The following is a 26,493-nucleotide window of genomic DNA, read 5'->3' on the forward strand; positions in this document are numbered from 1 at the left end:
ATAAAAATTGCCAGATAGAATTGCTTTTTTGGTCCTGCTGCTCCTTGAACCTTGTGCAACATTTACTCATAACCCATCATTTCCTCCTTGAACCCTTCTCTTCCATGACTTCCTTAGTTTATTTTCCCTGTTTCTCCTCTTCCTCTGTGACTAAGCCATCCCATACTCTTGGTGGGCACCTCCTTCTCTCGTGCCAACCACTTTTAGTCTATTCATGTTACATAGTCTTCCAGAGTTTTCTAGTGTGATACCACTGACAACCCCCATCATCCTTTAGAAAGACTTTCAAATCCAGATCTACATCTCCCTCCCAGGCATCTTCTGAGTTGCAGATCTGTGTTCTCATCTGTCCACTTATTACTCATCCCTGCCTGGATGTCCCATAGGTTCCTCAGATGTAACATCTCAAACATTGAACTCAATGTCTTCTCCCGTGAACTCTCTTCTTTTTTATATTGGAAGGCTCCCATTCTTCTGTGTATCAACCTTAAGGATTGGACTGCCTAATTCAGGTCTATCATACTTTGTGTCTCCCTTGTGCCCCATTGTATCTTCCTGCTTGTCCGGCAGACCCAGCCCTTTAACAATCACAGATTTTATCAATCACATCCATTTTCATGATAGCCTACACTTGAACTCCTACCAATATATTATTATTTTTTGCCTACAGGCAAAACAAATTCTTTTTTTTTTTTAACAAATAGTTTATTGTCAAATTAGTTTCCGCATAACACCCAGTGCTCATCCCCACAAGTGCCCTCCTCCATGCCCACCCCTCCCTCCCCCCCACATCCATCAGTCCTCAGTTTTTGTCAGCATTCAAGAGTCTCTCATGGTTTGCCTCTCTCCCTTTCCCCCACCATTTCCCCCCTTCTTCTCCCCCTTGTTCCTCAGTTAAGTTCCTCCTAATCCTCCTATACGTGCAAACATATGATATTTGTCCTTCTCTGCCTGACTTATTTCGCTCAGCATAACACCCTCAAGGTCCATCCATGTTGCTACACATGGCCAGATTTCATTTTTTCTCACAGGCAAAACAAATTCTTCATCCAGTAAGAAAAAGCCCACATAGTCTGTGACCAGAAAATGAATAGCCCGAATTGAATCCTTTATAGATTAAAGATGCAGCAAGACTTAATTGCCTGCAAATAAGCAGCATTGTTTGATGATGACATGACTTATATTATTTTAACACCAGAGAAAACATTTGGAAGAACGAAACTACTCTTTATTAAACCTTCTATTTCCACACACACAAAAAAAGCATCTCTGACATTACTTGCATTTTGTCATTTTTCAAAGTCAACTCTTAAATTCATTCATTCATTTATTCACTAGTTCATTCAACAGACTGGACACCCAGGGTATAGAGAATTTTACAGCCCTGGGAGAGACACATATTTCCATAAAATAATGAAAGTATATTTGAAAGTAAATGCCACCCAAAAATGTAACTGATTCCAGATATTTATAAGATAGCATAAAGTAAATCTGTAATAAAGTCACATTTGAATAACACTGTGGGGGAGCACCTGGGTGACTCAGTTGGTTAAGTGTCCAGCTTCAGCTCAGGTCGTGATCTCACAGTCCATGAGTTTGAGACCTGTGTTGGGCTCTGTGCTGACAGCTCAGAGCCTGGAGCCTGCCTCGGATTCTCTCTCTCTCTCTCTCTCTCTCTCTCTCTCTGTCCCTCCACCTCTCATGTTCTGTCTCTCTCTGTCTCTGAAAAATGAATAAACCTTAAAAAATTAATAACGTTATTGGCTTTAGACTCTAAAGGGAATATATCTTAGTTTGGAATTTAATCCATTATATGTTACCTCTCTAAAGACTCTACAAAGTTACCAATTACATGCTAAGCTCTTGAGCTGAAGTTTGGCTTAAATCTGTTAAAACATCAAGTAATTAATATTTAATCCTTGGAAATGGAAATTTCTGTGCTTTTCTGCAAATCATGACTGCAGAGATCATAATTAGAGCAATTAAGGCTATTCTTTGAACGATCATTCACCTAGCTGCTCTTGTACTACCCCGAGTATAAATGCAGTACCTGAATTGCTTTAAAGGACTAATCAAATAACGAATAAAATGGATAAAGAAATATTTTAGAGTCTGAATAAGTTTTACCTTTCTCAGATGAGGATTGTAAAATTGTATTCCAGACTGGCTAACAGCATCTCCTTGTCTCATGTGTTTCCCTGCACCAGGCAGATGCCCGCGTTACATTCATGTCCATGTTACTTTTAAGTCTCGTCCATGTCTGTGTTACCTTTAAGGCTTACGTGAAGTGGAAGCCTCAGAAACAAAGCCCAGGAGCCTGTCCTCTGAACTGGTTCTCTTTGTAGCAGGCGGAGGATTTGAGAAGCTTGGTACTGGCCAGTGAAGCATGAAGTGTCCTTTGCTCACCCACTAACAAGGTCTTTCCTAGCCTGTGTTCACAGATGGGTAGCCCCACCTGGTGCTCACCAAAAAGCAAGTACATTTTTAAGGTTAAATGTTCTTAGAAAGATGCTGCTTACCATGGCCCCCTCTGAGAAATTCATCTCTGTTCACATGTTCAAAGCCAGAAGTCCTTTAGGAAACAAAGGGATGGAATTGCCGACCACGAGGTCCTTTTCCTGAAGGACCTTTTGTTGAGTAAACCTCTTACTGCGGTCTGCAGAACCCACATGAGGACATTTCGGCCCCGAGCCTCAATTCCTTCATGTTCTTTGGCAGGCTTGATTGTGGCCATTTTGCCCACCCAGATTTTCCAACAGAGTATTCAAATGGAAACTTCTCTTGTGCACATAGGATCCTTCACAAAATAATCCACATGGTGCTCATTTTCTCTCCACCAGGCAGACAATTAAATCAGCAGAAGCAGAGGCTGAGCCCTATTGTTTGGTGTAATTCTATATGCCAAAGCTGATTATTAAGTCATCCTTTCTGGCAAAACTGCTTCAAAACCCAGCACCAGGTGTTAAAAACCTGAAGGGGGGAAAAAAACTATTTTCATACGACCTCAATATCTATTGCATGAGGTTCATTTGCTCTGCTGCCTGAATGCATGTGACTCTTGCATATCTGCCCCGGGTACACTTCTGCAGTTGCAGCGGCCAGCACTGACCGGGCAGGCTGAGCCCTGCATGCAGCTGATGACATTTTGCCCTTTACCTGTGCAGCAGCCCTATGCATCAGCAGATGGGGAAACTGAGGAAGGGAAGTTTGGTAACTTGCCCAAGGCTACATAAATACTAAGTGGCAGAACCAGAATTCAAAACCAAGCAGCCCACCTCCAGGGTGCACACGCCAATCCAATTCACAACACAACTCTCTGTGCAGAATTAATAAAAGCCAACTCCTGAGGATCAAATCTTTGTCCAGCCGGCCCTGGAGAGAGCCTTTGCAGAGCTCATTTCTTTTGGGCAAGGAAGTCATCTCAAAGTCTGCACTTTCAAGGAAGGACTTGGTGAGGGAAAATGAGATGAACGTGGGCTCAGATTTTTGTACTGGAAGTGGGGCATCCATTGGTGAAATTTTGTGTATCCCTTTTGTCACGTCATCCCACGGTCCGCCAGTGCTATTCTCACCACCAAAAACAGGGTGATTGGTGCCTTTAAATCTAATTAGATTAGAGAACCAATCCAGAAAACCCAGAGTCAATTCAGAAAACTCATCCTGAAGATTCTGTTCTTCGGAAAGGACTTCATCAGATACCAAAACCTGAGTGAGTTTCCTAATGCTTCCAGAATGAATTGCCTCAAACTTAGTGGCTTAAAGCAATACAAATTTATTGTCTTACAGTTTTGAAGGTCAGAAGTCCACCACGGTCTCACTAGGCTAAAATCAACTTATTGGCAGGATTATATTCCTCCTGGTGCCTCTGGAGGAGAATCCATTTCCTTGCCTTTTCCAGCTTCTAGAGGCCACCGACCTTCCTTGACACTGTTCTTTCTCACATTCCATCTCTCTCTGACCATGCCTGGGTTGGTTCTCTGCTTTTTAGGACTCGTGTGCATACTTTGGACCCTCTTGGATAATCCAGGATAATCTCCCCATCTCAAAGTCTGTAGCCTTAATCGCATCTCCAAAGGCCCTTTGCCATATAATGTAACATGCACACAAGTACAGAGATTAGGACATGTGCATCTTTGGGAGGTTATGCAGCCTCTTAGACCTGCATCATTTAACCCCTTGAGCCTTGATTTCTTCATCAGTAAAATAGCTCCTGCCTCCTAAGGTTGTGAGGATTCGATGAATTGGTGCATGTAGAGTGGGTGGTGAGCCTGCAGTTAAGTGCTGTCATTATTTCTGAGCCCTGAGACCACAATCAGCTCAGCAGCTTCTCCCTGGGTCTCAGCAACCTGTAGAAACCACAGCTGTTTTCATAGTGATATTTTCAGAGAGGCAGAAAATATGTTGCTAGAAAAAAAATTAACATTAATTCATGCTGCTTGACTATTTTATTCCTGGGGGCTCCGTGACCACTTGCCACAAGGCAGAATCTAGCACAGTGACAGCCAATGTGAGTCCTAGGAGCTCATGTTAACCACAGAGATGGAATTTGAAAAAAAAAAAGTCATATTTGATATTTAGAGCTGATAACTACCCTCATTTTCCCCCTACCCCCCAATTTAATAATCCCCCTGCTAACAGATTTAGCCAACACATTCTGTGCATCAATGCAGGCCGAGCTGCCTTCTCTCCAGTGACAAAGACAGTGGTCCCAAACTCCGCCGTGAGTTGCTTGTAATTGTGTCAGTGTGAGGAATGGAAGCCCGTGGTTGAGAGTGGAATGGAGCGGACAGGGGTATTTCTGCTAACGATTGATGAGCTGCACAGAGCTGGGGACACCCAACCCATGTTGTGATGGTAGTTTTGGGAAGACAAAGTGATAGGAGTTTAATAGCTTTTGGAGCATGGCTTGATTCAATTAAAGACCTGGCAAAGAAGGCCTATAAGAAAAAGTTAAAGTAATTGGTTTAATTCACCAGGAAAAGACTGAGGGATGACTTAATCTTCCACATGAGATGAAAGGTTTTTAAATGAGGAAGATATGGTCTTGCTGTTTTCTGTGCCCACAGAGGATTCAAGGGGGAAACACACGCACACGCACATGCACACGCACACAAACACACACACACACACACAACAAGCAAGCCTTGAACTGACACAGTAGCGATTCATGTTGATTTAGAGAGGGCTCCATAAGTAAAACATTGCCCTGAATGTGGCAAAGTCCCTAATTCTAGTAATTTTTAAGAAAAAATGAGTGGTGGTGTTTTTACATCAGAAAAGTAAACATTCATATTTATGATTTCAAGCCAAGGATACTACCTCTTTGAAAAAAAAAAACTTTGCATCAAGCTATCTTAATGACCTCAAAAAAGAAAAAAAAGTTAAAACAAAAATAAAACTGAGAACTCAAAATTACGTTAGAGTTTTCTTAAGGGTAGGAAAATTTTAGACAGTCAATTAATATTTATTGAACACTCAGTTTATTAGACATTAGGTCTGTTTTTTGGCAAGTTGTTCATAATAAATTTGAGGTGTAAGTTATTCATTAATTCCATAGATACTTATTGAGTAACCAGTTGTGCCCAGGCACTAAAGACAACAGCCAATAGGGCAGATAAAGTCCCTGTTCTCATGTGCTAGCTGGGGAAACAGACAAGAAACACATAAGTGCATGAACAGGAAAATGCCAGTTGATGATAAAATGTTCTACAGTAGATGAGAGGTGGCTCTGCTAGATTAGAGCAGTCAGAGAAGACTTCATGGAGGAGGTGATGTCTAAGCTGAAATTTGAGTGACTAGAAGGAGCCGTTGTAGGGACATCAGGGAAGGAGTATTCCAGGCAACTCCCAACAGTTAGTGCAGAGGCCCAAAGGCAGGAGCAATCTGACCACTGCAGAGAACTGGGGGGGGGGGGGGGGGCGTGGGGNTTAACATGATAGAAAACCATAGGAGGTTTAAGCAAAGGAATGACTGGATTAATATATATTTCTACTACATACATCATCCTGGGTAAATTTCATAAATAATGCACAGTGGGGTGGGGGAAAAGCAAGTAATTGAAAGCAACTACGATTCTGCAGGTATAAAGTGCAAAAATAAACAAGGTGCTGTTGGGGGATACATGAAAGATGGTAAACTATAAAGAAAGTGAATGGTAAACACAGAATTCAGTGTAGTGGTTGCTGGGGAGAGCCTAGGAGGAGAGGGGTGCAATTGGAGTGTGGTGCACAGGAGGCCTCATAGTGTTCTCTTTCTCTGGCTGGGTGCAGGGCACATGGCTGCTTGTCATATTATGTAAATACCTTATATGTGTATCATACATTCTGTATGAATGACCTAGTTCATTATTCAAATTGTGCCTTTAAATGATTCCTCTGGCTGCTGAATGGTTGGATTATAGAGGCAAGAGTAGAATCAGAGACGAACTAGAAGCTATTGCAGTGGTCAGAGAGAGGGCAGGAGGGAGTGAGGGAGAGGAAGGAGTTGCTGGCTGATGCAAAGAGGTGTGTGATGATGCTACTTACTGCAGGGGTGAAGGTCCCAGGAGGGATAGGTGGGGAAGGAAGGCCCGCAGGAGTTTACTGCCCGCATTTGTGTTCTATGGCTATTGAACCTGTGTGTGGAGATGTCTAGAAGGTAGTTGGACAAATGAGGCCAGAATTGCCTATCTCGGCATTGTTGGCATATAGGTGAGGTTAGAGCTCTGGGTCTGCGTGGCTGAGGTTCCGTATATTGTTCTCATACATTTGTCATTGTCCTTAGGAACGAACACCAGCCACCCTCAATTCTCACAGAACTGCTGAGAAACCAGAAAGAGAAGTGTGGCCTTCAGAAGACTTTGTGTAAAATAATTTACACTCTACTCTTTTTCATCTTTTTCACTTCTAGATTTCAGAAATATTACTTTTCTGCACCCTCCTCTATTTCCATAAGAGAAAAGCCATGAAGCACATGGTGATTCTGCTGAGCCTGGTGGCACTCCTAGGTAAGAACTTACTGTTTTCTCATTCTGTAATCTAACTGTGCTAAGTCAAAAAAGATTTGAAGGAGACTTGAGCATTCTGTTCCTTTCTCATTGTTTCTACTTTTCAACTCTGATCTGTAGAAAGAAACCCAGGCTCAATCATGCAAACTATATTTTGCATATCCATGGCTACAATTGGTGTGTTTAATTCCTTTAAAAACATGTAAGGTTTTTACTTCCGGGTAATTTTATTTGCTCTCTGACAATTAGAGTATTTTATTTCTTAGGATATAATTGAAAAATATTAAAAGAGGAACAAATGAATGATCCCAACTGAAACTTTTGTTTCAGGAATTACTGAGATGTGGCTAATATGAACCATAAATGTAAGCAGAATGATTTTCTTAAATACAATATTTTTTTCATTCATTGTTTATCTACTCATTTCCTTTTTTTTCCAGGATTTGGAAACTGATGCTTCTATAAGCCCACTATGTATTTTTAAATCTACCCTTTCCCCTCCTCTCTCTCTCTCTCTCTCTCTCTCTCACACACACACACACACACACACACCTTCATATAAATCAACACTAGGAGCTCTCACTAGTCATTTGGAAAAATGCCTTTAAAAATTATTTATAATTCTTTTTTTCCCTCTTCTTTGCCAATAAGATGAACCATACATCATGTGTTGTTTGCTGTGACTCTATAGATTATACTTATACCATTGGGATAGACAGCAGCCTTCATGTTAAGGAGGAGCTGAGATTTCATTTTTTAATCTTCATTTCATGAACTAGTTCTCTCCTTTGAATTAGAAGATTTGTATTTGTGATAGTTACTTATAGAAATGAATCTATACTATAGTCAGGTATGCTGTTGATGAAAAGAACAGAAAAAGAACTTTATTGTTGTTTCTTTCCAAATTACCAGGTAGGGAGAACGAAAGCAAACCACTAAGAGATAAAATACACATTATATAGAAAAATGTTGAAAATAAAGGAAATTTTAAATCGGAAAATAAGATAACAGAATTAGGATCATACATAGCAGTCATGATCATAAATGTAAATAGGATAAATTCACCTAGTAATAAAGAAAATTCCCATATTGGACTTCAGAAAAATTCCCAGACTGGTTTTGAAAAAGATTCTGAAATTTGGATACAGCCAGTGTTCTCCAGTTCAACTCCACGAGAGCTACAGAAATGGTGCTCTTTCTAACCGGCACTTGCTGGTTATGAAATACTCCAACTTCATACATACATGTCATCTAAAACAAGGTAACGCAGATTGAAAGTAAAAGAAAGCAGAAGGCCATACTCTTACTGCCCAAGTTAAAATCCAGACAGAAGCACTAAATGCAGCAAAGCCTCCTGGAGGCCCCACATTAGTATTTAGCCACCCAGCATGGCAGGGCTGAGGGCTGGGAGGGGGGGCACTAAGGCCAGGAGGCCTCAGGACATTTGAGCAGCAGCTCTTTTGAAAACTATGTTAATAGAAATACGAGAGGAGCCGAAGACTTCTCTTAGCTCGTGGAAGGTAGGTAGACAGAAAGAGCTATAAGGATAGAGGAATGAAACCTCAACATTGCTCTAATGTTGAACTCCAGATCCCGAAAACAGACCATACACCTGCTTTCAAGTGCCTGTGTGACATTTACAGAAGTTAATTGTGTAATTGGCCACAAAGAAATCCTTGCTAAATTCCAGGAAGTTGAAATAGTACAGACCACATTCTCAGATCCCAGTGAAACAAAAACAGAAAATAATAACAGAAACCAGTGAGACCGTAACATCTGGAAATGTTGACACTACTCTTAAACTGCAGCTGGGCTCAAGCAGAAACCAAGATTTCATTGCAGCATATATATTTTAAATTATTACAGAAACACTTAATATTAAACCTATAGCTTATGACTAATGCTGTATTCAGAAGGAAATTCATTGCATTAAATGTAAGTCAAGCCCTCAACTCAAAAAGGGGAAAAAAAATACTGAAATAAAGCTGAGGCAAGCAGAAAGGAGCAATTAATAAAGGTAAAAATTAATGAAACACAGAAAAACAATGGATTGATAAATAATCCCAAGAACCTATTCTTGAAAGACATTAAAATAGATCACTCATAAAACGAAAGAAAGGAAAAATCTCAGATATCCAAAATTAGAATTAAAAGTGACAACAAAGATGAAAACTTGATTAAATCACTTATTTTTTTAGAGGAAAATAGACACAGAGGGCATAGAAGAGCTGTTTAAAAAACTACATCCTGAAAAGAACCAGGCCTACATACTTTCAACCTAGAAGATTTAAATCTTTAAGAAACAGATTATTCTGATGTTGTTCAGACTATTTGAGGGCATAAAAAGCTTTCCAGTTTTGTTTACATAATCAGTATAAATACTGATCCCAAGTAGCATACCGTAGGAATACCATGTACTAATTTCCTTACTCAATATTAATGTAAAAGTCTCAAATAAAAAATTAGCAAGTAGAATCTAGAAAAAAGAAAAAACATACCTCATGACCAAGTGGTCTCAATGAAACTGATTCTTTTTCTCTGTAACACTTATAATAATTTGTGCATATATTATGTGGAAACTAATTTGACAATAAACTATTTGTAAAAAAAAAATAATAATAATTTGTGCATATATACTCTACTTATATATTTACATTCTGGTATCAGCTCATCTTCTCCACCAGATTAGTTCTATGAGGACACAGCCATGTCTGTTCTGAGGACAGTGAGTGCAAAGAAAACATTTGAATTAACTAGGTTAATTATGGAAATGAAAGAGTGGTTCTTAAAGAAATCCACTAATATAGTTCATCATGTTAATGACTCAAAAGGGGAATAGCATGTAAATATCTAGATGCTGAAAAGACATGTTAAAATTTAACATCCGTTTCTAATAAAGAATTTGAAATGTAATCGGAATAGAGGGATATCTGTGTCAAAAACATATTTCTCTCTTTTTAATAATTTTCACTTTATTGGGAAATAATTGGCACATATAGTATACATGTAGTAATATATATAGTATATATTTACACAACATGGTACGTTGATATGCATATACATTGTAGAATGATTACCAAGCTCATGATAGTGAACACATTTGTCACCTCATATAGTTAACATAGTGAACAGGTGTGTGTGTGTGTGTGTGTGTGTAGTGAGAATGTTTAAGATCTCTCAGCAACTCTGAAGTATACAATACCCCGTTATTAACTATAGTTAAGCGAATGATCCTCAGAATTTACTCTTCTTAAACTAAACATCTGGGCCCTTTGACCTATATCACCCCCTTTCCCCTACCCCCTGCCAACCACCATTCTAGTCTCTGTTTCTGTGAAATTAGAAAAACATCTTTCTCCTAAACCAAAAGCTGAAGAAGCATACGTGATGGGGAAATAGCACCAGTGCTGTCATTACACTAAGAAATGAGAAAAAGATTGCCCACTCTTCTTTTTATACTAATCTGTGTTGGTTGGGTATTTTATAATGATCACATCACTTCTACAAGAAAAAAATGATTATGAAAACTGGGTAGCAGCTTTGAAAAATATTTATAGTGTCAGGTTAAACGGAAAACATAGCACACAACATGGCACTACCTTCGTTGTGATTAAAAGCACACATGAGGCGTACACTGGAAATGAGTGAGAGGTAGCAGCAGTATGCAGGTGGATTTTTTTTAAGTTTATTTTTAACATACTATTGTTTGTGTGATAGATTTAAAAAATGAACTAAAAAAGAAAATAGAAAGTGAGGGCAACCAGGAAGAAAGAAAGCTGGCTTCTGGTGAGGGGCTCCCCATGCCTATGGCTGCAATCTTCTTTCAACTCCCAGCAGAATACTTCCAACTAGCGGCGTCTGGGTGGCTCAGTCTGCTAAGTGTCCGACTTTTGGTTTCGGTTCAGGTCATGATCTCATGGTTTGTGGGTCTGAGCCCTGCATCAGGCTCTGCACTGACAGCACAGACCCTGCTTGTGATTCTCTCTCTCTCCCTCTCTCTTTGCCTCCTGCTCGCTCTCTCTCTCTCTCTCTCTCTCTCACACACACACACACACACACACGCATACACACACTAAATACATAAAATTTTAAAAAAGGATGCTTTCAACTGATCAGGAAGCTGGGAATGCCAGGAGGTGCTTCTCCATGCTTAGCATACTCGGATTATGGAAGCCAAATTAATAGGTGAAATATCTGTGGCTCTAATAAAGAGACATTGATAGCAATTTGAGAAAGTCTCTGGAAGGAACAATTGATGAAGTCGGAGGAAACCAAGAAGACCAGATTTCAAACACAGGTCAGCTATGTCAGGCAAAAACAGCACTGTGGTGATGACAAAAGTAATACACGTCTTTTGTTGAGAACTAAGAAAACAGAGGTAAAAAATCCATGTAACTGAGCACTGCCTCACAGTACTAGGGGAGGGTGACGGTACTCTGTAGAAGGCAGCTTGCCAGTATATTTCAGAAGAACAGCAGCTGTCACCAGAGCCCCCTTTAGCTCATTTTCCTAGAGCAACTGGCAGAGTGGTATGCAAAGATGTATGTTCAGGGATATTCATCACTACCTCATTTTTTTTAATGTTTTATTTATTTTTGGGAGAGTGATAGAGACAGCATGAGCAGGGGAGGGTCAGAGAGAGAAGGAGACACAGAATCTGAAGCAGGCTAGCTGAATCTGAGCTAGCTGTCAGCATGGAGCCCGATGCAGGGCTTGAACCCACAAACCGTGAGATCATGACCTGAGCTGAAACCAGACGCTTAACAAACTGAGCCACCCAGGCGCCCCGACCTCATTTTTAATGCCAAAAAGAGGGGGGATGTAACCTAAATATGCAAAAAATAGGGAATTACCAAGATGAAGTATAATTCATGCAAAGGCATACTTCACAGCTGATGAAAATCATGCTTTAGAAGACTATTTAATGGCATAGAAAATACTTAGCGGCAATTGAAACTAGGTTCCTAAATAGTATATACTATTTGTTATATATACATATATTTGTTACAATGTATTCATATCCAGAGACAGAAAAATAGCTACAAAGAAATATTCTCAAGTGTTAAAAATAATTTGGAGACGACTGTTGAGATGACAGGTGATTTTCATTTTTCTTTCTAGGCTTTTCTGCATTTTTCCAAATTTTCTTAAAGGAACATATAAACTTTTATGGTTTAAAAAATGAGCTTAAAGGTCCTGCATAATCCCAGTGCCTACAGATAACCACTGATAGTATCTTGATGTAGTTTCTTCTGGCATTTTTTTCTAGCTTTTAATTTCTGTATATAAAAATAGAAAATACATGAGCACTTTTTATTTTTATATATACATTAGAATGATAGCATGTTAAATTATATATTTTCACCTATCCTCATCAGCCACAGTCCCACCCAAAAATAAAACAGAAGTACTTGTCACCAGCCTAGAAATAACTTGCAGAGTTACAATAAAGAGTGTTTAATTGGTTGGTGATTGTACATGCTTTGAAAATACAATGATTATAGCAAACCAATAGTTGGTTTAGCTATTTAATAAAAAGTCTAGTTTTGTTTTTGTTTTGTGGTTAAGTATAATTTAACATCAGATGGTAGATGCATTAGATGACCTTGAAGGGCCTTTGCAATCCTGAGGTTCAGAGGCTAATGGAATAGCCTGTTCAACTCCTTACCCATTAATGATCCCTTTGGGAAACCTGGCTGTTCAGACCACAAGGCTGTAACCACATTGTGGTCTAATTTCAAGCAAAATCTTGAAGAGGAAATCAAGATCCCTCAAGAGCTAACCTTACAAACTTAAACCATCAAGTGACGCACATCACTGCAGATAAAATTCCTAGATGAGCTAAGATAGGACTATTTTCATAATCTGTAGAAAACATGTAAAATGATCAGGTCAAAAGATTTTAAGATGAAGAGGGGCCCAGTTGTAAAGACCTCTTTGTTCAGATTGAGGGTTGGCTTTTAGAATTTATCACCTGTTCTCTGTTATGATATTTAATGGAAAGAAAAATGCCTAATTTGGAAGTGTGCCCTGGTACTCTTCAAGCTAAAATATATTTTCAGTTTTTGGAAAAGGAGATTAGGGGAGGCTTTTCCTGGTTAGCCATCAGCTGCTATTTTAAACATTCTATATATATAATACCTTTTCAAAAGCTAAAAGGGATAAAGCTGAGAGATAACATGACCAGGTAGACTAACCACAACAAAGATAATGTTGCTCATTTGCATTGTCTTTGACTTAGAGTTATATGAGTTGATGTAAAAAATTTTTTTTCACTTTCTGTAAGTTTCAGCTAAGTTACGGAATTAGATGCGACATTAAATTTAAGCAACCTAAAACCAAAAGAAAACACTATTTTCTTCCTACAGAGACATGGTGTTTCTAGAAAAGACCTCATTGCCTTCATATATAACCTTATCAAGTCACTTCTTCATTGCTATTTGGAACCTATGGAACATTTGTTCTCCCAAGGCGAGGTTCCTCTTTAGCACAGAGAATAAATAGCCAGTGCTTATGTAAACCTTAGATTTATGGTTGACTCTGAGAGATGAATACTAGGCTCTGGTCCTGCTTCCTATTCCTGTCTTTTAAAAAATATTTTTTTCGTGAGACTTCTAGACCTTTATGAATGAAAAGGCTCATACACAGAATTCAGTACAACTCTTAGTAAACTCACAGAGGGAGTCGCTTTCCACTCTCCAGTTTTCTCATCTATTTGGCTTTAAATTTTTTCGATATCGTTTAATAGTTATTTTCCCATTCATGTCACATAGACTGTCTGACTTCGCTNTTTCTCCTCTCCCATCTCCTAGTAATTATAACCTCCGCGGCATCCTTTCAGCAGCAAGGGCTGGGAAATAAGCAGCTTGCTCCCAAGATAAAAAGCACCCAGTCACATAGCAGATCTTTAGCTGATTTAGGTAAATTCCAAGTGCCGCATGGCTTGAGCTGTCCGGAGCCACTTGTCCGGAGCCACGTCCTACCCCAGCCTCTCACAAGCCTGCATCCTGAAAGCATGCCTGGGGTATTGACCGCTCTACTGTGTAAGCTTCAGATATTTGTTTGTAATTCTATCTCAAATGTGTATTTTATTTGTGTCTCCTGTTTTCTTTTTCAGCCTCATTGACTGTTATTTCAGTAAAAGCAGTCTCAGGCATGATCACTTTTTCTGTGACGGATAAAATGCAACTAACTTACCCCATCTTCTATATCATGTTTATCATCATGATAGCGTCTTGTGTTTTCCAAGTCAAGTAAGTTAGCTCCTACCTACTGACTAATCTTTCAACATTCCTGTGCTTCTCTGAGCATTAATCTTTATTGGCATCCATGGATAATTAAAATGAGGTATAACTGATTTCTAAGGGTGAAGGGCCTTCAGCTTATCTTCAGCCAGCATGCCTTGCTTTCTCCTTCGCGTCCAATAATAAGTTGTTACTAAGCATTGCCTTCATGTCTTGTGAGTTCTAAAGTATGGCCGTAATCTAGCTAAGTGCACTTTGATACTTTCCTGATGCTCTTCTGCTTGTAATTAATATCCATCGTACGCAGGTTGTCATTAGCAATAAATCAAAGGGGCAGGTCCACATCCAGGATTTCATTCTAAATATAGGAAATACATGAACCCTTCACCTTCATTCTTAGCTCATGCTCATTAATTGCCCAGGGATGGACAAAACCAGACATTTGGCCGGGAGGGAAATCCTTTTCCCAAAACTTTGCATCCTTGGCCAGAATTTTCTTTGTACCCAAGGGATCGCGGAATGATTGTTTTATGTTTCTCTTGGGGCCTAATAGTGGTGACATGGAACATTTTAAATTTCTGTTCTTCTCCCCCCACCCCCCACCTCCATCTGCTCCAGTCACTTCCCCTCCGTTTCACATCATGATTATGCTTTTGCCTGCAAGGCTGTCTTTAGCCAGCCAGGAAGCTTTCTGTTTACCCCAAAATGCTATGCACAAGCTCCGTCCCGGAGCCAGCTGGGAAATCAGGGCCTAGACTTGGGAAGAGCACCATTCCCTCCACAGATGCTAGCAGCGAAGTCTCATCGCGCCGGGTCGGACATGGGCCCGCTGCAAGGAAGGTGGAGAGTGACTGAAGAAACCCGGTGTTTTGTCACTGTTTCATTTGTCATGTCCTTATGAGAATGAGTGTGTTTCTAATGCTTAAGCCTTGCCACTTTGTTTCCTCTCCCCTTCTTCTTCTGAACTCATCAGCACGGCTATAACATCTTTCTGGAATCTGGTGATTAGCATCATTATCTTTAAACTCAGCTTTATGAATTTAAGGGGCAGGTACAACCGAAGGCACCCCGCCACCCTCGTCCCAGTCCCTGCCTCTTCCACCCTGGCGCCCGGTGAATCTCTAGAACCGTAGAACTGCCACCCATCAAAACCACCCGAGGAGTGGTCTTTTTGTTCACAGATATGTACACACACATATACATATGCATGCATGCATGTATACATACACACGTGTACACACACGTGTGCCCAGGCACACCCACAAAGCGTTTCTTTTTCATTGTGCTAGGACAGGACCGGAACATTAGTGCCTTTCAAAACTGCCCAGTTGACGTCAGTGACAGGGCAGCACGGCTTCACTGCGGGAACCTGAGTCGCCTTGGTGGCCAGAGTGAGAAGCTGAGCTCCCCACATGTGCTCTGCAGCTGGAGCGCCGAGCATTGTTTTTGAAACATCAAACATTCCTTTACTTCTCCATCTTCCTTCTTGGCACGTGGCATGTCAATGGATAGCTACACTATTCCCCAGATATGCGGTTTAACAGATCCTAGGGTCTATCCTAATGAATCAGCTCCAGTGTGATACCGGTCCAGCAGCTTGACTCGCTTCCAACTCAAACTTCTGTGGCCCCAGAATATGATTAATTGCTTTTCATTGTTACTGTTGTTGGTTTAAACAGACCATAAAACCTGACATCTGATCTCATACATCAGATGCATATATGCTATGACTGCTGATTGGAAATGCCCTTTTACTGCACTTCCTTTCCCTTTGTAGTTGTTGCTTAAGGACATGCATTTCTCGATGTTTTTGTTAACTTGTTGCTGAACGTCTCTTAAAGCCAGAGCTTCAGTAAGTGCCTTCTGCTCTAGGTTCCTGAATCAAGCCACGAAGCTCTACAACACAGCAATGGTGGTGCCCGTTAACCATGTTTTCTTTACGACCAGTGCCATTATCGCAGGTGAGCTTGGGTTTTCTATGCTCAGGTGATTCGACCCCCACAAAAGCACAAATAAGTTTTCCCTCGGAGTAAATGAGACAGTCAAGAAATCTTAAAAGGAGCTGTGTAGCCCATGTCCTACCCTCCTCGCCTCCACCCAGATCTGAATTTCCTCTATAATATCCTGGCAGACAGGTTATTCTTCTTGGTGTGAAGGCTCCCCAGTGCTCTCTGTCTCCCGAGACAGCTGAGTCCTGTTTTGGATCCCCCTAATGATTTGGAGAGCTCTAATTATTAGACAGTATTTCCTTATAGTGGGGTTGAAACTAGCCTCCCTGTAAATTCAAGACTCTCATCTTCTGCTTTCCAAAGTCTTCTCCTTGTCAGCTCTTCTGATAATCAAAGCAGCTGAAGAGTCCTCCTGTGTCTTAATTCCCCCTTCCTTGCCCCTCACCACCTAGAGCAGATGCTGGGTTCCCAAACTGAATCCACTGTTCCAGGGAAAGCCAGGCAGATGAGAACAGAAACTACCATCTTTGCTGCTCTGGCCTCTATTTTTCTACTTTTACAGTCCTTTTGTACTTATTCACAATTTAAAAGCACATATGTGAGACACAATAGCAGTTTTTTTTAAAAGCATATATTTGCAACTTGGTCCAAACCAAAATATAGTAGATTCCAGTATATCATGCCTAAGTTTAATACTAGTATGTCCTAGTTTATTGGCTTGTTGTATATATTTACTACCTTCTTATATTGAAAGTTCATTTCCCAAAGCAAAGTTTATGTATTTTGGAAGCAATTCAGGATTATGTTTCCTGATTGGCACATCTTTCTTATTTCATGGCAGTGTGGCTGCCAGTGGGCAGTTTTTAAAAGTAATTGATGCATTTTTTTATTTCCCCAAACTGAAACTTACTTTAAAGAGAAAGATCATATACCAAGACATCTGATTTTTTTTTAGCATTTTATGCTTGCTGACAAAAGAAAGTAAGAAAAAATTGCACATTCGTGTGCCCTAGAATTATTAGACACAAAAATAATAGGGCCAAAAAGAGTTACAGGCATGACATACAGCCTAATGGTTAATATTAATGTTGTAAAGATGTGTAACAAATGTACTTCCCTTGAAAAGAACATTTTTGTAGGAGACCAACAGGGCTGGAATCTCAATATTTAGCACGCCAAGTAATTGATGAGTCAGGGAGGCTGGAACTTTCTGGAAGTGATAATAATTTATATGCTATTACTGAAGTATTGAACGGAGATGAAGCTTCTTGACTAATTTTCCCTTTTCGCCCCATCAGAAAGTCTAGCTTAAAGCTAAAATGTGATAGCATATTTTGCCTATGAACTAGTGAAGTTTTTGTTGTGTTCTTTTTATTGCAATAACTAATGCCATCAAGGCTGCAGTATTACTGGCACTCTCGTGGAACTGGGTGGCATGGTACCACCCTCCTAGAACTGAGTTTCATAGTCTTCAGCAAGAGCCTTAAAAATGTTTCTAGTCTTGGGGCGCCTGGGTGGCTCAGTCGGTTGGGCATCCGACTTCAGCTGAGGTCATGATTCCACAGTCTGTGGGTTCGAGCCCCGCATTGGGCTCTGTGCTGACAGCTCAGAGCTTGGAGCCTGCTCTGCTCCTCCTCTGCTCGCTCTCTGTCTCTGTCTCTAAAATAAAATAAAGACATAAACAAAATTTTTTTTAATGTTTCTAGTCTTGATCCTACAACTCAGCAACAGCAACAACAAAAATAACCCAATTTAAAAATGGGCAAAGGATTGAATAGACATTTCTCCAAAGAAGATGTATGAATAGCCAATAAACATGAAAAGATGTTCAACATCGCTAATCATCAGGGAAATGTAAATCAAAACCACAAGGAGATACCACCTTATACCCATTAGGATGGCTACTAGCAAAAGAGGACCAAAAAAAAAAAAAAAAAAGCCAAAACAATAGAATTAACGGATGTTGGTGAGGATGTGGAAAAATTTGAACTCTGTGCATTGTTGATGGAGATGTAAAATGGAGTAGCCACTGTGGAAAACACTATAGCAGTTCCTCAAAAAATTAAACATAGAATTACCATACAGTCCAGCAATTCCACCTCTAGATCCATATCCAAAAGAATTGAAAGCAGGGACTCAAACAGCTATTTGCACACTTGGGTGCAGCATTGTTCACAATAATGCCTTGCAGCATTATTCACAATAGCCAAAAGGTGGAAGAAATTCAAATTGTCCATCAACAGATGAATGGAAAAAGAAAATGTGGTTTGTCACACAATGAAATATTATTATTCAGCCTTAAAAGGGTAGGACATTCTGACATCGGCTACAACATGGATGAACCTTGAGGACGTTATACTAAGTGAAAGAAGCCAGTTACAGAAAGACAAATGCTGTAAGATTCCACCTATGTGAGGTATCAGAGTGGCCACACTTACAGATATGGAAAGTAGCATGGTGATTGCCAGAGGATAGAGGAGGGGGAAATGGGGACCTTGTCATTTAATGGGTAGAGACTTCCAGTTTTGCAAGGCAGGAGGGGTCTGGACATTAGTTGTACAACAGTGTGAATATACTTAACACAACTGCAAACTTAAAAATGGTTATGATGGTAAACTTTATGTCATTTGTATTTTACTACGGATTTTTAAAAAGACGTTCCTACTCTTTAAAACAGAAATTCTGCTTTAAGCAGCAATAACAAGAAAAATCCTGGGGTACCTGGGTAGCTCAGTCAATTTAAGCATCCAACTCTTGATTTCAGCCCAGGTTATGATCTCACAGTTTGCGCTGACAGTGGGGAGCCTGCTTGGGATTCTCTCTCCTTCTCTCTCTCTACCTTCCTGTATTATGCATGTGCAAGCTCTTTAAATAAAAAATAAATAAATAAACAAATAAATGAAAAATCCTAAAACACCAAGAAAATAATATGTACAAAGAAGTTCATTGCTAATTTTCTAAAGCAAAAAAAATTTCAAAACAGCTGAAAATACCCTTAGAGAAATGAATGTTATGGGGCATAACATGGAAACATTGAAATGATTACATGAAAGTATGCAATGACGTGGAAAACATGCTTCCAAAGTGCTCATCCATTTGACAGATATGTGTTAGGACTGAACGTGGCTCCTTCCTGTACAAAGTTGATTCTCCAGGTGAGGATCCACCTGGAGGTGGGTTTCTGAGAGCACTCCTGGTGTCTAGGGCTCTGTCTTGTTCGTCACAGTATCCGCAGCACTGAGAACAGTGGCCGGCACAAAGGACTCCGTAAATACTCATCGGCTGACCAGCAAGGCTGACACTGCACACACAAAAATTCAATTCCAAGTAATACATAATTTAAAGATAGCTTTAAGAAAAAAACGACTCGATGAAAGCTTTGGGACCTGAGACCAATAAGAAATCATTGAGACCGATAAAGAGAGAAGAAAAGTTCTTCATGGCAAACAGCACATCCAGGCTTTTCTTCCCCCAAAAGAGATGACCAGAAGAATGAGAAGGGAGAGGGCGTCGGCAGTGAGAAATGGGACTGGGGGGAATGGCAGGTGCCACGGTGCCCTCCAGTGCCTGAGCAGGCACGGGACATTGCCAAGAGTAACAGCCTGGGTGGCCAGCCCCTGCCCTGCAGGGAATGCTGTGGCAGAGGCCCCAGAGCCCACCCAGGCTCTCAGGTCAGGCTTGCTGACCCCGGGCCTAAAACTGTAGGTAGAAAATGGCACCAGAGTTTTGTTTTCTTGCATGTTCCGGTGGGATAAATCCTAAACTGGATAAGAAATTTCTGTTTGCAAAAGTTATGTCAATTGTGTTTATTTTATGATAAGAATATTTTATATAAAGTCTACGAATCCATGTTCTTTTTGAAATCACTGAAGACCAGAGTGTGGCATGTAAATATTTTTAAACTAAGCTACTGACTGGGCATTTTAAGGGTACCTATACTTAGAAAAAAATAACATTAACATAATTTAAAAAGCAGCATGTAGCTATTATATATATTCTTACCCTAAAATTTTGTCTTTTGTTCCTGTTATAGGTATCATATTTTATCAGGAATTCCTTGGTGCAGCTTTTCTTACCGTATTTATATATATATTTGGGTGAGTAAGTATCTCAGAAGTAAGGAATGTGAAACCCTATTACTTTTATGTAGGATTTTTGGCATTGTACCTCAGGTATAGAAAATTGGAAGGTAATATAAGAAACATTAGTTTCCTGAGGTATTAAAAGTAACATATTTTTCAATTTAACACCCTACACAGGACTCCGTGTCTTTGACCTGGTGATTTGGGTATCTCCCTGAGGGTTCTAAAACTGGGGACGTTCAGTCCCGGCCAAAGTCTAGATAAATCCACTGTTTTTGTTAGAGCTACTCTCTGACCTTTTTGTACTAAATCAGATTTACCTCACTCTTAGAAAATTCCAGATTAGATCTCACTCAGGAACCAAAGATGCCTCTGGGATCACCTAGAATAAAAGGCCAAGTCCAGGACAGATTATCAGCTTTGGACCTAATAACATCAGATTGGTAGTATCCCTTAATTGTGTCTGGAGGCCCATCTTTAACCCTTCCTGGAGATTTGGTGGGCATCACTGCTGACATTTCTTGCAAACAGAGAGCAGGACTTTGACAGAATATCCCCAAGGTATAAGATCTTCTGTTCATTCCAGCTGGCACCCCCTTCACACTTAGCTGTTTCTTGATCTGGTATTCTGCATGACCATTGTTATGCAGACTTGAGCCCAGGCTATTTTCAGTGTAGAAAACCATCTAGCTTGAAAATTCAATTTCATAAGATGCGAGCCTAAACTTCTAGGATCTGGAAACTATGACTATTCTTATGGCCAAGGACAATTAAATTTCTTAGAAAATTAAATAATTTTTTTTTGCTTGTGTTGCATGCCAGTAACGGGTCTGGGCATGCATGGATAGAAAATGAGACCTAGTGTCTACCCAAAGGGTTTAGAACCCGAATTCGCCTCCAGATGGTAAAAACCTGGGGCAGAGATTTATTGGAAACTGCCCAAGTCTTGGTTCTGGGGGAAAATATTATTGGCTGCAGCAATTAAGACAAGTTCAAGAAGGCTTACCATGAAAAACAGGAAAAACAAAACCAGTGGAATTTATGTCATCATGTAGAATATGGAGCTCGGTTATTTAACACCATGAGTTGTTTCAGTGTTCTCGTGTTCTTTATTAATATTATTCTTACAGGTGCTTTCTGTCATTCCTTGGTGTGTTTTTGATCACAAGAAATCGAGAAAAGGAACATCTGTCACAGTCTTACATTGATTTTGGAAATATTCCTGGTAAACTGTGTATTATTCTTTAATTCCATTCTCAATGGAAAACTTTATCCTTATAAATTAGTAGTTGCTGGTATTATTTAAGGTGTTAAAATTAATTATAAAATATAGTTCTTATCCTTCAAAAGGGCACATTTAGTGATGAAACCAGAAGTAGTGTTTTAACTGTAAGTGTTAACAATCACTTATTTGAATGTCAGTTTCGCACAGAACACTGGGGATATAAAAGAACTGGCCCTGTTTTCTCAATTTGGGTGATGTTGTAAATTGCCTTTTTGGGTTTCCTTTAACTGAAAAAGGGTGAGAGGTAGGAGTGGGGAATGGCTGCCAGCAGTAGGCCCTGCTGCCTGGGGAGCCTTTGAAGGAACATCTAAGGACGGGAGGTTAGGCTGCTAAGGAACATAGTTCCTGGAAAGACTGCAGTGGCCTCTGCACTGTGGGACCAAAAGGGGTGTTTTTCACAGCCACCTGAACATGAATAGCTTCTTCCTCTGCCCCCCTCGCCTCCATCCTGATCCATTTAACATGCACCATCTTTCCTGCCCTCCACTCTCACTGGGAGATAACTCGCTTTAGTCATGTAGACAACAGATGCAACATTCAGAACAAAGCAAAGTGTGCTGTGTCCTCACCTCCTCCCCTGCCCACCCAACATCTCCAGCTTTGCTAGGGGTTTGGGGTGACCTCTAGGTTTCTAGACAGAAGTAATGGTGCTCCTTTACCATTCTGTTAGGCCCAAGCCTTTGAAGCAAAATTCATTAAAGCCTTCTCCCTACAACTGAGAAAATATGGCCCAAGAAACTCTGTGTTCTCTTTCCCTCTTGAGTCCCCTGATCAGCTAAGAGCATTCAGTGCAAGAATTGGCGTTCACGGCGAAGCTGTGCATTATAAATGACTTGTATGGTTAGAGGTTCTTGGGTAGAAAATAAAGTTTTCATGTTTTTAACTTGATTTTTCATTTCGCAAAGCCCCATACATAGGTTCAGTAGCAGCTTCTAGAATCTACTATGAAAGTCTGTTTTCTTTGTTGTGATGTGCATTAGCCCAAGTGTGGAAAAGGGGGAAGGACACTGGGCAGGAAGGTGTGGAGATGGGTGGACGCTTCATGTCCACCTCCTGACTGATCCAACCCGATTTCTGTGCTCAGCACCATAGGCCCTGGGGGGTTGGCGGGGAGACAGCCTCTCCTGGGGACGGCGCATGGTCAGTCAGGGACATGGAGTTCCGGGGCCTTTTCTTCCTGGTGTTTATCTCTTCTGTTTAGAGGGTGACCACATAGTATTAAAAAAAAGGGGGGAATAAAATGTGGCCTGGAGAGAGGGGAAGTTATTAAGACTTATCCTTTTGTAAGAGCACAAAAGATTTTCTGTGATTACTATCTCCACAGGGAAACAAACACTGGACAAAATACAACCAGATTCCAATGGCTTATCCTATGGAACTTTGCCTGATGGAAGTGACTCAACACAGAGCCAAAGTGGAGAGAAGAAAGAGGTCTAAAATGCTGAGAGGGATGGCTTCTGGCCTGTTATTTGATACCACCTTTGAAGAAAAAAAAAAAAAAAAACTGCACATGTTCCATTTGTGTCCACAGCTTTTCTGTGCTGACATGTGCAAGCCTTCCCGGTCCTTTACGCCGTCTCCCTTTGTGCAGGCGGCCGGGACCCTCCTAAGCTTTGACAGTCTCATGTCTTCATAGAATGTAATCTGAAGTGTCCCCCACACCCTGGACTTGCCCCTGGTGAACTTCTAACCAGCTAGATCTTAATTAGGGCCTGGCTACGCAAGCAGACTGTCACACAAAAATGTGCGTTCACGGTTTGGCTACAGAAAACATAGGCTGCTTTTCCCACCCGACTTAGAGCATCAGCTGCGTTGCTTTAAAGAGACATGTTAATCCCACAACCTCACTCTGGTACCCAAGGCTTGAGAAGATTCATTTCTCCTACGACATCTTTTATGAGCCTCCCCCGTAAAGATCTCACCTTTCTGTTCCTAAGTTAGAATGGTGAATCATCTTTCCTGAAAATGAGCCCTATTATAACCATCCTTTTGTTTTTAAAATGAGAGTCTGTAAGTGGCATTCTGTGATGGTGTATACCTTGGCTGGGGAACTTTTTTGGATTACAAAAGGAACAATTTAAGGATTTGGGCCACTTTTTCAAAAAAGACAGAATGATGAACATTTTCTTCAGCTGTAGGATCCCATATTATACTTGAGTTGAAATTGAAAGCATCATATCCTATACCTGTATTTGTTTAGTTCTTATGACTTGTCTAGTGGGTTCATTCTATGTTTTAACTCCGGCGCAAGTGTCAAAACTCATATTTAAGTCCTTAGTGTTCCTTTCACTAGCATACCATTTCTTCCCCCAAGTTATTATCTCAAGCTTTATAAATTCTTCTAGGCAAAAGGACAACTATGATTAGAGAACTGGATTTTAGCCATTTAAGTCTGTAGACATAGCCAGGTGGCCCAGGCTGAGTCTAGAGAGGAAGGTCATGTGCTCCTGTCCCCTGCCTGGCTCTGCTGCTATGACTAGCCCCATATCTCCTAAGATTCATTTGCAGGGAGAGTCCATAATCCTGTTATTTATGATCTACTAATGTATTTAAGTGAGAAGAAAAACGCCTTTTTGTAACCAATGTCAAGTACTAAGCCCTATCCCTAATGACATTTCAAAACCTTCAAATCACTTCTGACATGCCAGTCCAAAACCATCCCAGCCAATTGTCTTGCATTCATAAAGGTTGTTTAACTCTGAGCTCTTGACGCTCTCATCTCGACTGCTTTGGGCCTTTCACCCTTGTTCCTTGTCATAATCTATGCCCCTGACCAAACCTGGCCACAAAGGCAAGATCCGAACCCATCACCCACGTATGAATAATAACCTAGAGCACGCGTCTGGCTTTTGAACTCCGGGTAAGAATTCCTGCTCTTGTGGAAAGTATCCCCCTAATTCAAATAAAACAGTCATATAATTTATGGCATGTTTTACTGAATTGGTCCAACATGTTGGCACTGGAAGGCTCAGCTAAGAAATGTGTCTGGTGTCTTAAACTACGGATTTCTGATGACTCTTAAAACTGGTTTCAAAGATTGCGAAAATATTTAGACTAAAGAGTTGTACTTGAAGTAGGACTCCATTTATAGCTACAGCACGTGGTTCTGAGCACTGCAGAATTTTGCACAGACACGAGCATAATGCCAATACTTTAGTAGTTGCCAACATTTGCATCTTTTGAAAATTTTGAGAAATTACATTGACTTATGCACATTTGAGCAATCCAGCGACACTTTAGAAGTCCAGGCAACCTATAAAATATATTGAGACCTAATTTTACTTTCCATCTTGCTTCTTCAAAGCCAGGTGAATAGGAGTTTTAGTTGTACTGGCTCCTAAGATTTTTTTAAATTACAAAGAGCATGACAGCAAGCAAAGCCAGCCCAGTCCTCCTCTTGGCATTGTGAATTGGGGACCTTTAGCCAATACTTGACTCATTTGACTGTTTGTCTAGACGAGGGGCTTGCAAAATTTTCCTGTTAAGACACAGAGAGTAAATATTTTTGGGTCTGTTGGCCTGTCATGGCCACTCAACTCAGCCGCGATAGCATGAAAGCAACCATAGATGATACGTAAATGAATGAACGCAGCCGTATGCCAGTAAAACTTTATATACCAAACAGGTGGTCAGCCATAGGGCTGTAGTTTGCCAACCCCTGATCTAGACTCCCTTGCTATGCAGTATCTTTCTTGTTCCTTGGGCATTCAGGAGTTGAAAAAGTGACACTTCGTGATTCGTGACAAACTAGGATACTACAGCGTGGTGCAGCCATGTCTTGATATTTACATTAGGATCTTGTGCTTATATAAGATACAGATGGAAGCAATGAGTTCATCATTGGTGCCCAAGTTTCTCTTGAAAGCAGTGGTTCTTTTGTGCGCACCCCTACCTGTACTGGAAGAGCCTCTCCAGCCCCCCAGTCCAAGTTGTTAATAGCCTCAGAAATGAGTACTAGCTACCTCTCGTCAAAGCAGAGGACGTTACCATCTGATTGTTTCCACTTTAAGTGTTTGCTTAGTCTATAACCATAATACTTTCACTACCAGAATCACTTGAAAAAAAATACAATAAAAAACCTTCTCAAGCAGTGACTCAGAATGTATTTTTCAACACCCCCATTCCACCCCCACAAGCTCCTGGAAATTCTATTTTGTGGCAAAGAAAGAAAGAGAAAAGGCAGATTTCGTAGATGATTGCCATTCCAGTGCTAGTGAAGAGTAACAGTGATAATGTGCAAGTTTGGCTCCAAAAGAAGCAGGTGTAATGGTGGGCATGACTTAAATGGATTGAAACACCGAGCCAAAGTCCTGGAAGCCAAGAACCCTCTCTGTGCTCCTTGTTTCCAAGCACACAGCTCATCCAGGGATGGTAATTGTCTGCACTCGGCCACACTAAAGGCTGCTTCATACTTGACAACTTAACAGTGATGTGAGGGACGTAAATATAGCGGTTATTAAAATGAACCTTCCCAACCCCCTCCCCAGACTGCTTTACTTAAATTCTGGGGCTGGTTGTAGAGATACAGAGATAATCCTTGCGCTGGCAACTGCGTACCTAATTCATGTGTCTGGCAGAAGTGGATCTGAGTGCTTTAGTGAGGTTGCTAGACAAACACCACACATGTTGAACTTTTAGAACAAGATCTTAGAATGGAACCTAACATGATTGTGTGGGAAATTTAGGAGCTGCTTCTAATCGTTAGACTCATCAACAGTCTGGCTCTTATTAAAACCGTCTTGAAATTTTTTTAAAAAATCCACACAAACATGGTTTCCATGCAAATATAGACCAATCTTGGGCTATTAAATGTAGTATTTTTAGCAGTTGTCGTAAGTGCAGGGAAAAGCCTTCCCACCCAGGAATTCTTGAGTCTGTCCCCTTTCTTACCAGCCTCAGGGTACCACACAGCACGCTGCCCCGTGCCAGGAGAGCAAATCAGTTACAG

General features: G+C 40.5%; 1 protein-coding gene across 1 annotated transcript in view; it reads left to right on the forward strand.

Moving 5' to 3' along the window:
* The window catches only part of NIPAL2 (NIPA like domain containing 2), an 86,864-nt gene extending 61,225 nt beyond the window's left edge, over positions 1-25,639 (forward strand). The window contains exons 8-13 of the mRNA XM_077748230.1: positions 6,889-6,985; positions 14,103-14,238; positions 16,102-16,190; positions 20,212-20,275; positions 21,391-21,485; positions 22,870-25,639. Of these exons, the coding sequence (XP_077604356.1) occupies positions 6,889-6,985; positions 14,103-14,238; positions 16,102-16,190; positions 20,212-20,275; positions 21,391-21,485; positions 22,870-22,982 (594 nt within the window). The 3' untranslated portion in view covers positions 22,983-25,639. The remainder of the gene's footprint in view (positions 1-6,888; positions 6,986-14,102; positions 14,239-16,101; positions 16,191-20,211; positions 20,276-21,390; positions 21,486-22,869) is intronic.
* The last annotated feature ends 854 nt before the right edge of the window (positions 25,640-26,493 follow it).

Source organism: Crocuta crocuta, unplaced genomic scaffold (genome assembly GCF_008692635.1).
Source record: "Crocuta crocuta isolate KB4526 unplaced genomic scaffold, BGI_CrCroc_1.0 scaffold39, whole genome shotgun sequence".
NCBI lineage: Eukaryota > Metazoa > Chordata > Mammalia > Carnivora > Hyaenidae > Crocuta > Crocuta crocuta.